The 13,234-nt window shown below is 55.3% G+C and overlaps 1 protein-coding gene across 11 annotated transcripts in view; it reads right to left on the bottom strand.

The window, feature by feature from the left end:
* Window positions 1–2,830: 2,830 nt before the first annotated feature.
* ODF2 (outer dense fiber of sperm tails 2) overlaps window positions 2,831–13,234 on the bottom strand; it is a 30,222-nt gene continuing 19,818 nt past the window's right edge. For 8 of the 11 annotated variants that reach the window (XM_028507417.2, XM_028507425.2, XM_028507434.2 and 5 more), the window contains 8 exons: window positions 12,490–12,625; window positions 9,537–9,647; window positions 9,260–9,364; window positions 8,121–8,279; window positions 6,673–6,773; window positions 5,068–5,230; window positions 4,508–4,633; window positions 3,479–4,073 (listed from right to left, as the gene is read on the bottom strand). In XM_028507417.2, coding sequence (XP_028363218.1) covers window positions 3,885–4,073; window positions 4,508–4,633; window positions 5,068–5,230; window positions 6,673–6,773; window positions 8,121–8,279; window positions 9,260–9,364; window positions 9,537–9,647; window positions 12,490–12,625 — 1,090 coding nt within the window. In that variant the 3' untranslated portion in view covers window positions 3,479–3,884. Of the gene's footprint in view, window positions 4,074–4,507; window positions 4,634–5,067; window positions 5,231–6,672; window positions 6,774–7,947; window positions 8,280–9,259; window positions 9,365–9,536; window positions 9,648–12,489; window positions 12,626–13,234 lie in introns of those variants that run through there. The other 3 variants (XM_036022323.1, XM_036022322.1, XM_028507442.2) reach the window with 2 other exon arrangements.

Here is a 13,234-nt window from a genome sequence, read left to right as displayed (position 1 = left end):
GTCCAGAATAACAAAGTCATAGACATTTAGACTTTATTTGTGGTTTCCCGGGGGGCCAGGAGAATGGAGAGTGGCTACTGAAGAATTAAGAGTTTCTTTCAGGGGTGATGAAAATGTAAAGTTAGCACAACTTTGTGAATACATGTAAAAAACACTAAATTTCTACACTTTAAAAAGGTGAGCCTCAGCTGGTGTAGCTCAGTGGATGGAATGCAGGCCTGTGAAACAAAGGGTTGATGGTTCGATTCTCATTCAGGGCACATGCCTAGGTTGCCAGCCAGGTCCCCAGTGCGGGGCGGGGGCAGGGGGCGGGGGCAGGGGGCAGGGGGCGGAGGGCGGGGCGGACACGCATGAGAGGCAACCACGCATAGATGTTTCTTTCCCTCTCTCCCTTCCTTCCCCGCTCTCCAGAAATAACATCTTTTTTTAAAAGGTGAATTTTGCCCTGGCTGGCGTAGCTCAGTAGATTGAGCGCGAGCTGCAAACCAAAGCATTGCAGGTTTGATTCCCAGTCAGGGTACATGCCTGAGTCGCAGGCCATGACCCCCAGCAACCGCACATTGATGTCTCTCTCTCTCTCCCTCCCTCCCTCCATTACCTCTCTAAAAATAAATAAAATCTTAAAAAATAAATAAACAAAATCTTTTTTAAAAAAGGTGAGTTTTATGATACGCGAATTATAGCACACAAAATAAATCAAACGTGGTTCAACATCACCCAGAGACAGCTTTAGTTAGGACTCTTTACTTTTTTCAAATTAAAAAAAATCTTTTTAGAAAATTATCTATTTGTTGTTCCACTTGCTCAATATTTATGCAATCATTGGCTGATTCTTGAGTGTGCCCTGACCTGCGATTGAACCCGCAACTTTGGGGTATTGGGACAACGTTCTAACCGACCCCCTGGGCCGGGGGCTCGGCTCTTCTTTTGCCTGCTTTGTGGCAGGCTTGTTGCTGGAGTTTGAAGCCAGATAAACATTTTTCATTATTTTGGGTGTAATAAATTCTCTGGACAAAATAAAACAATGTTGTTGACAGAGTCCCAGCAGTGGACTCTGAGAGGTTTCCCACATCGGCATGATAAGAACCAGTGCCTTGCATCGAGGTGTTTATTAGTTTGGTGAAAATAAGAATGAGTTATATAAACAGGTGTGCACACTGGTGTAAGTTTGCTCCCTGTCCTTCCTCGGGAAAATCTTGCACATATTGTTAAATTCAGGTCCATGTATGTTAAAGGTATGAAAACAGGCTTGGCTTTGTGGCAGTGGTAGTTTGTGGTTGTTTTGTTTTTGTTTTTTAAAGATTTTACTTAATTTTAGCCCTGGCTGGTGTAGCTCAATGGATTGACTGAGTGCGGTCTGAGAACCAAAGGGTTGCCAGTTTGATTCCCAGTCAAGACACATGCCTGGGTTGTGGACCAGGTCCCCAGTAGGGGGCGTGTGAGAGGCAACCACATATTGATGTTTCTCTCCCTCTTTCTCCCGCTTTCCCTCTCTCAAAAATAACTAAAATCTTTTTTTTTTTTTTTTTTAATTTCCCGTGTGTGTGTGAGAGGCAACCACACACAACCCCAACCAGGGACCTAGCCCACAACCCAGGCATGTGCCCTGAGAATCGAACAGGTGACCTTTTGGTTCGCAGGCCTGCACTCAGTCTGCTGAGCCACACCCAGGGCTTGTGGTTGTTTCTTCAGAACTTCTTTGGCAAAATTAAGTTGGAAACTACAATTGTCACCAAGACTGGGTTGTGGGGAGTAATCTGGTCATGGAATCCAGATGCCCGGGTGGCGCCCACTGCCCTGGAGGACACAGGGGAGTCCTCCGGAGTTCTGGACTTGGACTGGAGTGGCTGAGAGGACAAGACTGCATCACCCAGAAGGCTGATACCAGCCAGAATGAAAAGGGTGGGGTTCAGCATAGTTCCACATTTGTTCTCTCTAAAAATTTGTTGCTTTTGGCTTTTGGCTCGAAGGAGGCTTAGGTGCAACTTTCTTCGGTCATCCTGAATCCAGGTTCATCAGACACCAGCCGCTGCCACCACGCTGCCAAAGTTCAACCCCAACGAGATTAAAGTCGTATTCCTGAGATGCACCAGTGGGGTGTTGGTGCTACGTTTGCCCTGGCCCCAACACCCATCCCCTGGTCTGACATCGCCAAAGCGACCAGGGACTGGAAAGGTCTGAGGATCACAGTGAAACTGACCACTCAGAACACACAGGCCCAGAGAGAGGCAGTGCCTGCTGCCTCTGCCCTGGGCATCAAAGCCCTCGGAGAACCCCCCATGGGACAGAAAGAAGCAAAAGAAAAAAATCAACCGACAAAAAACATTAAGCACAGTGGAAATAGCACTTCTGATGAAATCAGCTGTGCTGACAGCTGTGTTGACTACCAGGCTTCAGCTAGAGAACTCTCTAGAACCATTCTAGATATCCGGGGACAGCCCAGTCTGTGGGCTGCAGTGTCAATGGCCATCGCTCTCACGACATCATAGGTGATGTGAGCAGCGGTGCAGTGGAGTGCCCGGCTTAGTTAAGAACTACTACAAAAGAGCTCTGGCTGGTATAGCTCAGTGGATTGAGCACAGGCTGTGAACCAAAGGGTCGCCAGTTTGATTCCCAGTCAGGGCACATGCCTGGCTTGTGGGCCAGGTCCCAATGGGGGCCGTGTAGAAGGCAACCACACATTGATGTTTCTCTCCCTCTCTTTCTCCTTCCCTTCTCCTCTTTCTAGAAATAAATTAAAAAATATTTTTTTTAAAAAAAGCCTTATTAAAAGAAAAAAAAAACTACTACAAAGGAACATATTTCAATTAAAGTTCAACTGACAACCAACGGGAAAAAATTTGTTTCTTTCTCTTTCTTTTAAATACAAGAAAATGTGAAGAGAACAAAAATAGCCAATGCATCATTCGCAAACCAATTAACATTTTAAAAACGGTAACGTATACACATATCTTCTTCCCACCAGCTAAAGTGATCTTCCCCTCAAGGATGAGCAATGCCCACCCCCGTCATTTCGAGGAACGCCCACAAAGACGACACTGGGCCAAAATGAAAAGAAAAACCTCATGTTCCGTGCACCAAGTACTTTACAAATGTCTACGGGCTCCCTTGCAACGTTTTACTTAATCGTTTTTAGAAGCGGGGCGGGGGGGGTGGGTAAAGAAAATCATCCACGGACTCTTAAATATTGACTAGAAAAGCTTTTTGTAAAACAACACAAATATTTCAAAGATAAATGCATTTCTCGGCTACAAACCTGGCAAAGAGAAACAAAAATCAACGATCCTGGGATTACCCTTTCCGAAGGCCAACTGCACGTGAGCCCTTGTGCGTCTGCCGTGAAGTGCGTGGGAGCGAGTGGCCTCGCGGGAACTCGGGTGTGAGAGGCCACCCCTGGGCTTGGGGAAAACACGGCACCCACGGGGTAAGGAAGAGAGGAAGCGACCGTGCTCCCGGCCCAGGACGCGTGGCGAGGACCTCAGAATACTTAAGAAAGATATTTCTAGAAAGAGGGCCATAACGGGACTGGAGGAAGAAGTCCAGTCCAGTCCAAACATTCTCTCTGGAAAGGTACGGGCAAAGCTACGGTGAGTTAAAATCTGGTTCCCTCATCGCAGTGGATTTGGGAGTAAGGCCTGGCACGGACGTCGAAAACTTCCATTGGGCACCTCTAGCGGAAAGAGGAGACAGTGGTTCCTGCTTCTTCGTCCCTCCTGCTTTAGGGACTTCCGTGGAGCCAGTGGCTAAGGACAAGATCCTGAGCGCACTTCAGCACTGGAAGAGACGGGAAAGCCACACGTGGGCTTTCCGGGTATGGCTTGGCGACTTGTCAGTTCCCGCGGCCTCGGTCCGGGCTCCAGGCCCCAGGCCCCAGGCGGGCGGCCTCAGGCGGGAGGAGACCTGGAGCGGATGGGGGAGCTGGTCAGGTAGGGAGCGTAAGGGCTGTCCCCGAACACGTTGGCGTAGGACGACTTGAGGAACTGGACGTAGTTCTGCATGCTGCGGTTGGTGCTCTCCGACTGCTCCAGGCGGTCCTTCAGGTCCTGCAGCCGGCTCTGGTAGCGGCGGTCGGCCTGAGGGGAGACACCAGCGTGGGCCGAGTGTGGGGCGTGTCCGGAATAACAGGGCCATGGCGACACAGAGACTTTATCGGTGACTGCCAGCGGCTAACGGGGAGGGGAGCGGGAGTGACTGCCAATGGGCACGGGGTCTCCTTCTGACAACATCCTAAGCTCAGACCGGGATGATGACTGTACCACTCCGAATATACTAAAATGACCCAATTATACAATTTAAATGAGTGGATTTCATGGTATGTAAATGATATCTTTCTTAACGAAGCCAGTAATAATGAAAAGGATCTACCCGGGATACCCTTCGGGGATGAGAAAAATTAAATCGTAACATGTTCCTAAAACAGCAAATCACCCTGCCCTGCGGGGCCCGGGAGGCCAACCCTCAGCCCCCTCCCTCCCGCCCGCCCGCGCCCGCCCCCAGCCTGACTCACGTCCTCACGGCTCCGCCGCAGCTGGCTCAGCTCCGTTTTGGTCCTGCTCAGCTGCGTCTCAAGGTCCAGGATTTTGTTCTGGGCTGCTCGTTCCTTGGAAGCTGCGTGCTCCTTGGTTTGGTCCACCTGCCCAGAGGGAGCGGGGTGGAGGGACGTGCCTACCCGACAGGGCAAACACCTGGCGGGAAGGCGGGGCCCCTGCCCGCTCTCAAGGACCACGCTGCACATCACCACGGACAGAGAGCTCTTTGGAACCTGAGAGCAGGGTTTGCTAACTGCGGGGACAACCTCCACAACCATCTTCACCCGCCCCTTCCCAGCGCCCCGTGAGCCATGACCTAAGACACAGTAGACCTGTCCAAGTCCCGCGAGGGCAACAATGAAATGGGCAGCCACGGGTCAAGCCCCAAGCCCTGTGCCCATCTGATCCCTATGGTGAACTCACGGGGGCGGGGGGAACTACTACTCCGTGCCCGTTTCCAGATGGGACTCCAGGCTCAGAGAGCTTGGGTGGTCCGCCCAGGGTCCCAGAGCTGGTGAGTAGCAGAGCTGAGACTGACCTGCCTCCTGGCGTCTTCGATGGCGCTCTCCAGCTGTCTTGCCAGCGCCCCGCATTCTCGAGTTTTCTCCTCCAGCCGCAGCTGGGACTGGTGGATGGCCTCCTCCCTCTTGGCGATCACCTGTAGGAACTCGATGTTCTGGGCGCTGGTCGCCTCCAGTTTCCTAGGTGAAAGCACACAGTCAGACCCTGCTCACCCCCACAAGCTCTCCTGGTCCGCCCCACCGGGGGGGCTGCCAGGCCCCCTGGGACCAGAGCTCTCCTCATGCAGGGAATCTCCAAGGAGTCACAGGAGGAAACCAAAGGAATCTGCTGATCAGCCAGGCAGCAAGGAGTGGCAACTGGAGCAGCTGGTTGGAGAGCTGTGTGAAGAGCCAGAGAAGCGAGCACAGACCGACCGACCGACCGCGCACCCTCCCGGGTAACACAGCAGTGGGCAGCTTGGGAAGGTGCGTTCCCTTGTGATCCCCACTTTGCAGCGAAGAAATGCAGCCTCAGAGACATGAAATCCAGAGTCAGCACGGCCGGCGGGCCTATCGCCAAAGCGCATGCCCTCAACTTCTTCTGTTCACTGCTGCCTCCTTCAGCAAAGGGACTCCAGCTGGGCCACACCGTGTCCTGTGTGACCAGCCCAGCGTGCGAGCACCGTCCCCACTGCATTTCTGGGGCGTGTCCCAACTTAAGGAGCTCTGCAAGACCTGCTGAGTGCAGCTGCGGGTTGCAGGCCAGCACGGCAGAGCAGAGGTGGAGGCCCGGAGACCCCCGGGTTCAAGTTTCCACCTCTGGGGGCTGCATGACTAGTCACAGCCTCCGAGGACCTCAGGCCGTTCAGCTCTCCAGCAAAGGCCCTAGCCCTGGTGCTGGAAGCTCTGGAGGAAGACAGGGGCGGGCGGGGACGGTTTAAGCTGCAGCTCTGCCAGGTGCCAAGTGTGTGACCCTGGGCAAGTCACTCCACCTCTCCCCGAGCTCAGTCTCCTCATATTTCAATTGGGACAACCCCAACCGCACACTATGCTGTACATCCGCACGCCAGGCCATGTGCGATAAGCCCTTCGAAGATGATCTCACTGAGGACTCACAATAACCCCAAGAGCTACGCTACTTTGCCTACCTCAACACCTTTCTCAAGATTAGTGATCAGAGGTTCAAAAATAAAAATAAGGGGACCCAAGGCCAGGGCCCCCGATTCCCGCAGGTGTGGTCTTCACCTCCGCCTGCCCCCAGCAGTCCCTAAGTAACAGACTGGTCTCAGGAGGGATGATCGGAACACAGAGCAGGATGGAGGGGCAATGCCCCCCACCGCCGTGCGCAGGCGCACAGGCCAGCTGGTGCGCTTGGGCGCGGTGTGCCCGGCAGGGGGTGCCTCCGGATGGTCCGATGTTGACCACGCTGTTCCGGAGCCTCCCCCCGTGGCCGGAGACCACCTTCCTCTCTCCCACAGTGCTTACCACTGCGTCAGGAGCAGCTTTTCCTCTGAGGTCTGCCTAGTACCTTCCAGGGCCTCAAGTCCCTCAAACACTTCCGCACACCAAAGCCCAAAGCAGCGGAGTGGCTGAAAGCCTCAGGTCCTAGGAAGAGGACAGAGATGGGACCAGGTGCCTCTAACCTCTCCAGTTCATCCACCTTCAGACTCAGCTGTTTATTTTCCTTCTGGGAGGCCTGGTGTTTCTCTCTTGCCATCTCCAGCTTGTCCCCCTGATGTTCGATCTACAATGACAGGAACACAGACTGGTTTACGAGGGAACCCCCCAGCGCGGCCCTCCCTTCTCCGTTGCCTGTGATCCACACCCCGGAAGGAGGCGCGCCGCCCTCAGCAGGTATCCGGGCCTTAACGCACAACCTGCGGGAGAGAGAGCAGGCACAGGTTAGGCCCTGCCCCCGAGACCGCGGGCTTTCCTCCAGCAAGAGGAGCCGGGTTTGACCCCGAACACCCGCGAGGATGCTTTCAGAACCGGGAGAGGCCACACGGTGGGATCCGGGGCAGATGCGAGGAGGCAGGAGCAGGTGGCAGGCCCACGGGACACACTGGGGAGCTTTTAGCAATTGTGTTGTGGGTCCTGGTGACGTCACGCTTCCCTGGACTGGGCACAAGGGCAGGCGAGGCAACAAGAAAGCTATCGATTCTTTCGGGGCTGGCAAGTTTGAGGAGTTACCTAGAGGGACGCTGTTCTCAGAAGCCTCCGCATCTGGGCTTGGAAGGCCCTGAGAAGGCTTGGGTTTGAGAGGGGGCGGGAAACTGTGGAGTGCTGAGAACGCGCGGGCCGGGCCAGCAAACCAGACAGTGGCCTGCGCTCCAGCCGTGTCCATTACGTTTATCAGCCCAGTGATCTCAGGGAATAACGTCTCCCCTCCGTGCCCCGGGCTGCCTTCTGTACAATGGGGAACACAACGCACCTCACCAAGTTCCTGGGAGAAACGAGTGAGAGAATGGTGGAGCGCAGGGCGTGTGCTCAAACATGGTGGCTACTTTTACTAGTAGCACAAGGATGCAGGTCAAAGAGGGGAAGGGTCTTGTCCAAGGTCACACTGGACACGAGAGGCATACACTCTCCTAGGCCCCGCAGGCACGGCTCCAGGAGCCCAGGGGCAGACTGCTCCCTCCTCCCGGGAGAAAGGGAGCCCTCTCTCAGGACAGAATCTCAGGCAACGGGTCGGCTGCGGAGCGAAGGCGGCTAAAGCAAGGGAACAGCGGGAGGAAAGAACACCCGTGGCCTGGCGCCTGCGGCTGCGTGGCTGAGGCCGCCGGGGGGGCAGGAGGGGGAGCAGGAAGGGGGAGCGGACGGAGACCTGGCCCTCCGGAGGGCGGGGTGACAGCAGGAGGGCCCAGCAACTGCGGTGAGTGGCGGCTCCTACGACTACAATCACTCCGGGCAAACACGAGGCATTTGGCACACCAGACTTTTATTTCACAGCACTGATGATAGCTCATTCCTTTCAGAGCCGGCAGCCAAGAAAAAGGAAGCAGTCCTCCCTCGGGGTGGGGCGTGCAGCTCATCTTGGTAAGCGGCCCCCGCCTCGGACCAGTTCATGGGACCCTTTCTGCCAGTCCCTTACCCGGCTGCGCAGGTCTGATATGATGGCTGTGAGGTCGATGTTCTTCCTCTCGTAGCCCTGCAGCTGGTCTTGGCACTCTGCCAGCTTCGCCTCCGTGATCTTGAGGATGTCAGGCAGCTGCTGCAGGTCAGCCAGCTGGGACTGGAACTGCCTCCGAGCCTGCAGCGCGGGAGGAAAAGGCCACGCTGAAAGGGTCCTCCCAGCTGCCGAAGGGGCTGGCCCGGTGGTTGGGAGGTAGGGCGGGGCCGCGCTCAGTCCTCAGAAGAGGATCCCGCAGGATCCGCAGGTCTCCCGCGGGCCCCTGAGGGCACCTGGCTGTCCTCCCGGGAACACGCCCGGACGCCCCTCCTAGTCATCATCAAAACACACTGCCGGGCCCCAGGCTTTGTGCCGAGGGCTCTCGGAACTACTCATCTAATTCATGCAACGGCCTGTAAAGTAGGTCCTGTTTCCCCAAAGAAGGACATTGAAGACCAAAGGCTCATGGACCCAAGGTCGCTCAGCTAGAGCTGGAGATTTAGGTCTAGCCTAACTCCCAGTCCCATGGAAAGGCAATCACAGGCTACAGGCCAGAGGGAAGGGTGAGAGCTGTCTGGCCTTTGTTCCCCCCTTGTAGTAACAAGGAGACTGAGGACTGGAGGGGGGCCGTGACCGGCCCACGGTTATGCAACAAGTCCGTGGCTGAGCCAGGAACCAGCCGTCTCCAAGGTTACTGCTATTAAGATGACTCCCTTCGAGTCTAGACAGCCACGCCACCTCCAGAAGAATAAGGCTCTTTGGGGAACAGGATGGGGGGCACATTGTTTGGATGGCACAAAATAAAGACACCAACTGAACGAAAAAGGCAAAAAGGCAGGGCATGTATGTGGATTTGAATCCACCTGGGTGCTCCAAGGAGGAGAAACTTTTTTTTTAAAGGAAACTGGAGAAAGAGAAAACCAACCAGTGGGGAGGAGGAGATAAAGAAGCACCGGTGAGAGGAGGTGAGAAAGAGAAAGAGAGCGCCCGCAGACAGCAGAGGGGAGCAGCCCGGCAGTAAGAAACTGCTTCACTTTGTTGTCCACGCCGGGGAGGGGGAGGCCCACAAGAGGGACAGACCGACGGACGTGGAACTGGGAAGCAAGGAAGGGGAGCAGTACCGCTTCAATCTCTTTGTTCATCTCATCTTTAAGCATCTTGTTCTCTTTGTCGCAGCGTTCCAGCTGGGCAGCCACTTCGTCAGCCTCCAGTCTGGTCTTCATCACCTAGGGACCAACACAGCATCTGGCCGTCTCAGACAGGGCCACTGTTTGGGTGGAAGATACCTTCCACACCCGGCCCTCCCCAGCAGAGGCCCCGGGGTTTTGCATCTCCCGGCCAGCTGAGAGGTGCTGCCCCGGAGGCGGGGGGGGGGGGGGGGGGGTACCAGGGGCCTACCTGACTCTTATAGTTGTCAATCATCCCTTCGTAATTCTTAACCGATGCCTTCAGCTGCTGGACCTCGAGGTGCGCCTGATTGAGTTTGTCCTCCATCGGAGCAAAGCTGGCCTGGAGGAGGCGGCCCGTGAGTAACTGATACGAAGGTTCCAGAGCGGGTCATCACCCCGCCCTCGGTTCCTCCCCCAAGGGGCCGGCAAAGGGAAGCCGCCGCAGCTGTTCAAACCCACGCCAGTGGTTTCCTCGGAGAGGCACCAGGGCAAGGCTCCTAATGTGACTAACCCAAGTGAATATATATACAAATAAGGGACACGTGTTTTCTTCTTCTCATTTCAAAAGCAACAATAATCAGTAAAGAAAGTGGAGAGAAAACAAAACAAAACAAAAAAACCCAGCCGTGGCTGATTTTGTAACTCAGAAGACTGAGTGCCGGCACCTGCAAACCAAAAGATCATCAGTTTGATACCCAGTCGGGGCACATGCCTGGGTTGGGGGCCAGGTCCCCAGTAGGGGGCGTGTGAGAGGCAACCTCACACTGATGTTTCCCTCTCTTTCTCCTTCCCTTCCCCTCTGTCTAAAAATAAATAAGTAAAATCTTTAAAGAGTAAATAAATAAAATCTTTAAAAAGCAAATAAATAAAATCTTCAAGAAAAAGAAGACCAATGAAAATGAATCAGGATGCACGATACTTTAGTTCACAGCTACATACTAACAGGTGTGCAGCGGTTTTGTTCTTCAGCAAGAATGGGATGATGCCATGCTTACTGCTGTGTCAACAATTATGTTGCCAGCTAATTCTGAGGTCAACAAATGTCCTCCTGCCACCCAAATGCTCACCTTGGCAGGTGGGACAAAATAAACCGTGTTATCTCAATACAATAAAATAACAAGCGTTCATTTATAAGGGACACAGCTTCAAAAAGACCCCCAAACAGCCTGACCTAAAACACGCCTGAAACACTGCTGAAGGAGGCAGGCGAGCCGCAGAAGGACGAATGAGCGGCGTGCGTGTGTTTGCACGCACGTGGGCGCGGGGAGGGGCCAGAAACAACACACATCCACGGTCGGCCGGGACCTTTCACTCCCGCGGCACATTTCTGTGATGGTTTACATGTTTACTGTGAGCAGATGGTACCTCTGTAATCACAGCACCTAGGAAAAAACTCTCCTACACGCTTCACGGAACAGCCACACCGCACCACCACAACACACGGACACGCGCTGTTCGCCGTGGAGGCCGGAGCTCATTGGCACCACGGCACCCGCACCTCGATGCGGGAGACGCCGCCACGCTCCCAGCAGAGCGGCTGACGTGGAAAAGCCCACGGTGCCGAGTGCGGGCGAGGACCCTCGGGGCGACTGTAACTGTCACACGCCCCGGATGGGGGTGTAACTCCCGACAGCCCCTTGACTGAACGGTACCGTCTACCAAAGCCGAGCTCGTGCACACCACCAGATGACCTGGCGTTCCGCCTCCAGGAATAAAGCCGATAAAAGTACAACACACAGGCGCGCCAACAGATGCAACACCGACCTGCGAACCCAAAGGCCCATCAGTTCCATTCCCGGTCAGGGCACGTGCCCAGGTTGCGGGCCAGGGCCCCCGTGGGGGTGTGCGAGAGGCAACCAATCGATGTATCTCTCGCACATCGATGTCTCTCTCCCTCTCCCTCCCTTCCCCTCTCGGAAAGGAAGTAAATAAAATCTTAAAAAAGAAAGAAAAGATGTTTCACAACCCAAACGTCCAACCCCAGCGGAACATGCGACAGCGCAGTCGCGCGGCACAGCACTGAGAACGAGTAAGTGTGCCGCCGCACACCGCGTGGGTAGCTTTCACAAACACGACAGCTAGGCACAGAGCTCGGTAAGAAGCAAACAGCCCTGGCCGTCCATTTCTCCGCCGGCAAGGACGCTGGCTGGCGCTGAGGAGAGCACAACCACCGTGCCCTCTGGCGCTCTGACAGAGCCCGGCTGCACGGCCCTCTGGCCAAGCGTCTGCGGTTTCATGCCGTGGGAGCCGTCCTGTGCCCTGGGGGTCACAGCTTCCCGTGAGGTGGGTGTGGCTGAACCCAGATCTGCAGGCATACGCAGATTTCTGCAGAAATTGGGGTCCCAGAGAAGGTTCTGGGGAGATGGGAAGGCTGCCATCTCAGAGGGCAAAGCGACCTTGGAACATAAAGAATGTCTTTGGGGTGAATTCCATGGAAGTTTGTCTGAACCCGTTTTCCTGAACTGACACTTGAACATTTGGGCTAAGGAATAGTTTCTCTTGATAAATAAACAATTAAGAAAAAAAAAACAACACCCAAAACCACCCCTAGATGTTGCTGCCAGATTAACTGAAAAGCAAGGTCGAACCTGGCTCTGAAATGTCAACCTCTAGCCAGGTGTCTCTCGCCCCCCCGGAGCACTAGGAGGGTATACAGTGAGTGATTAAGAGCTACAGCTCCCATCTCCGACTCAGGTTCAAATCCCAACCCCAAAACTCCCAGGGGCAAAATCCTGGCAAGAAACTTGACCTTTCTCTACGCCTGAGTTTCCTCATTCTACAAAGTAGAGACAATAATCTCAGTATTGGGAGAATTCATTCATGTGAGGGGGCCCAGCAGTGACCTGGGGGAGTCAAGGTTAACCTCCGAGTCAGGTGTGGCACGTGGCACGGCGGAGTGTGTCACGTTACACACTTCACACGCATCCCCAGTCTCACCAGGGCCGCATTTCCTCTCGCTACGGAAACCACGGCAACAAAGGGTGAGAGGTCTTGCCCCGGTCCTGCAGCTGGTAAGGGGCAGGGGGGGACTCGAATCCGGGTCTTTCTGACTCCAGAGCTTCTTAACCGAGCTGCTCCCTCCAGGCCCTCTGAGGACCCTCACGGTCACGGCTGGGGCCCCGCCGTCGGCCCCTCCGCAGTCCCCCTACCCGGCCCGTCCTGGCCCGGCTGTCCCTACAGACCTTCAGCCTCTCGTTCTCCAGCTTGAATGCGGAATACTCGGCGGTCTGCCGGTGCAGTCTCTCCACCAGGCTGTCCCGGTCTTCCCGCATCTTCTCCTCCAAGGTTTGCTGTTGGTTTACGAGATCTGTCACTCGGCTGGAAGGTGACAAAGTGAAAGCAGACGGGGAGAATCAATTACACAGGCCCTGAGGAGCCCAGGTCCTTGTGGGGCAGTGGGGCCGAGGGCTCCGCCCCAGGTGGTCACGTCCCACCTCTGGCCCCCCGCCTGCGCCCCGGCCTCCACCCCGAGAAGCCCACGCGCGGTCCTGCCATCGCTGCTTGCGGCACTCCCACGTACCCCGGCCCTGAGAGCAACCTCTGAGACCTGCCTCTCTCTACAGGCCTTCTCCTCCCAGGAGGCGAAGACACTCCCTGAAGACAAGGACTAGAGACTCGACCTCCTCCCAGCTCCCACAGCGACCCCTGGGTCTTTCAGCCAATCAGGTCTTGCACTGAGGACGGAACTCCACGCTGAGTGGTCAGGGACCCCACGCCCCAGGCATCCCTCTCCCTCAGGGGACACATCACACCGGGGCTCCGAATCGCCCGGACAAGGGCAGGTGTCATGATCGTGATCAGGCAGGGGCAGGTGTCATGATCGCGATCGGCTTGTTCAGCTGCGCGAGCACTCACCCAGCTCAGGCAGGCATTGCCAAGAACGTACACGAAACAGCAGGAAAGGAGCTGTTCCAGCAGCGGGCTGCC

The sequence above is a fragment of the Phyllostomus discolor genome, chromosome 3, assembly GCF_004126475.2.
Source record: "Phyllostomus discolor isolate MPI-MPIP mPhyDis1 chromosome 3, mPhyDis1.pri.v3, whole genome shotgun sequence".
NCBI classification, from domain to species: domain Eukaryota; kingdom Metazoa; phylum Chordata; class Mammalia; order Chiroptera; family Phyllostomidae; genus Phyllostomus; species Phyllostomus discolor.
The sequence above is the reverse complement of the archived record's forward strand: the minus strand, read 5'-3'. Positions and strand labels throughout refer to the sequence as shown.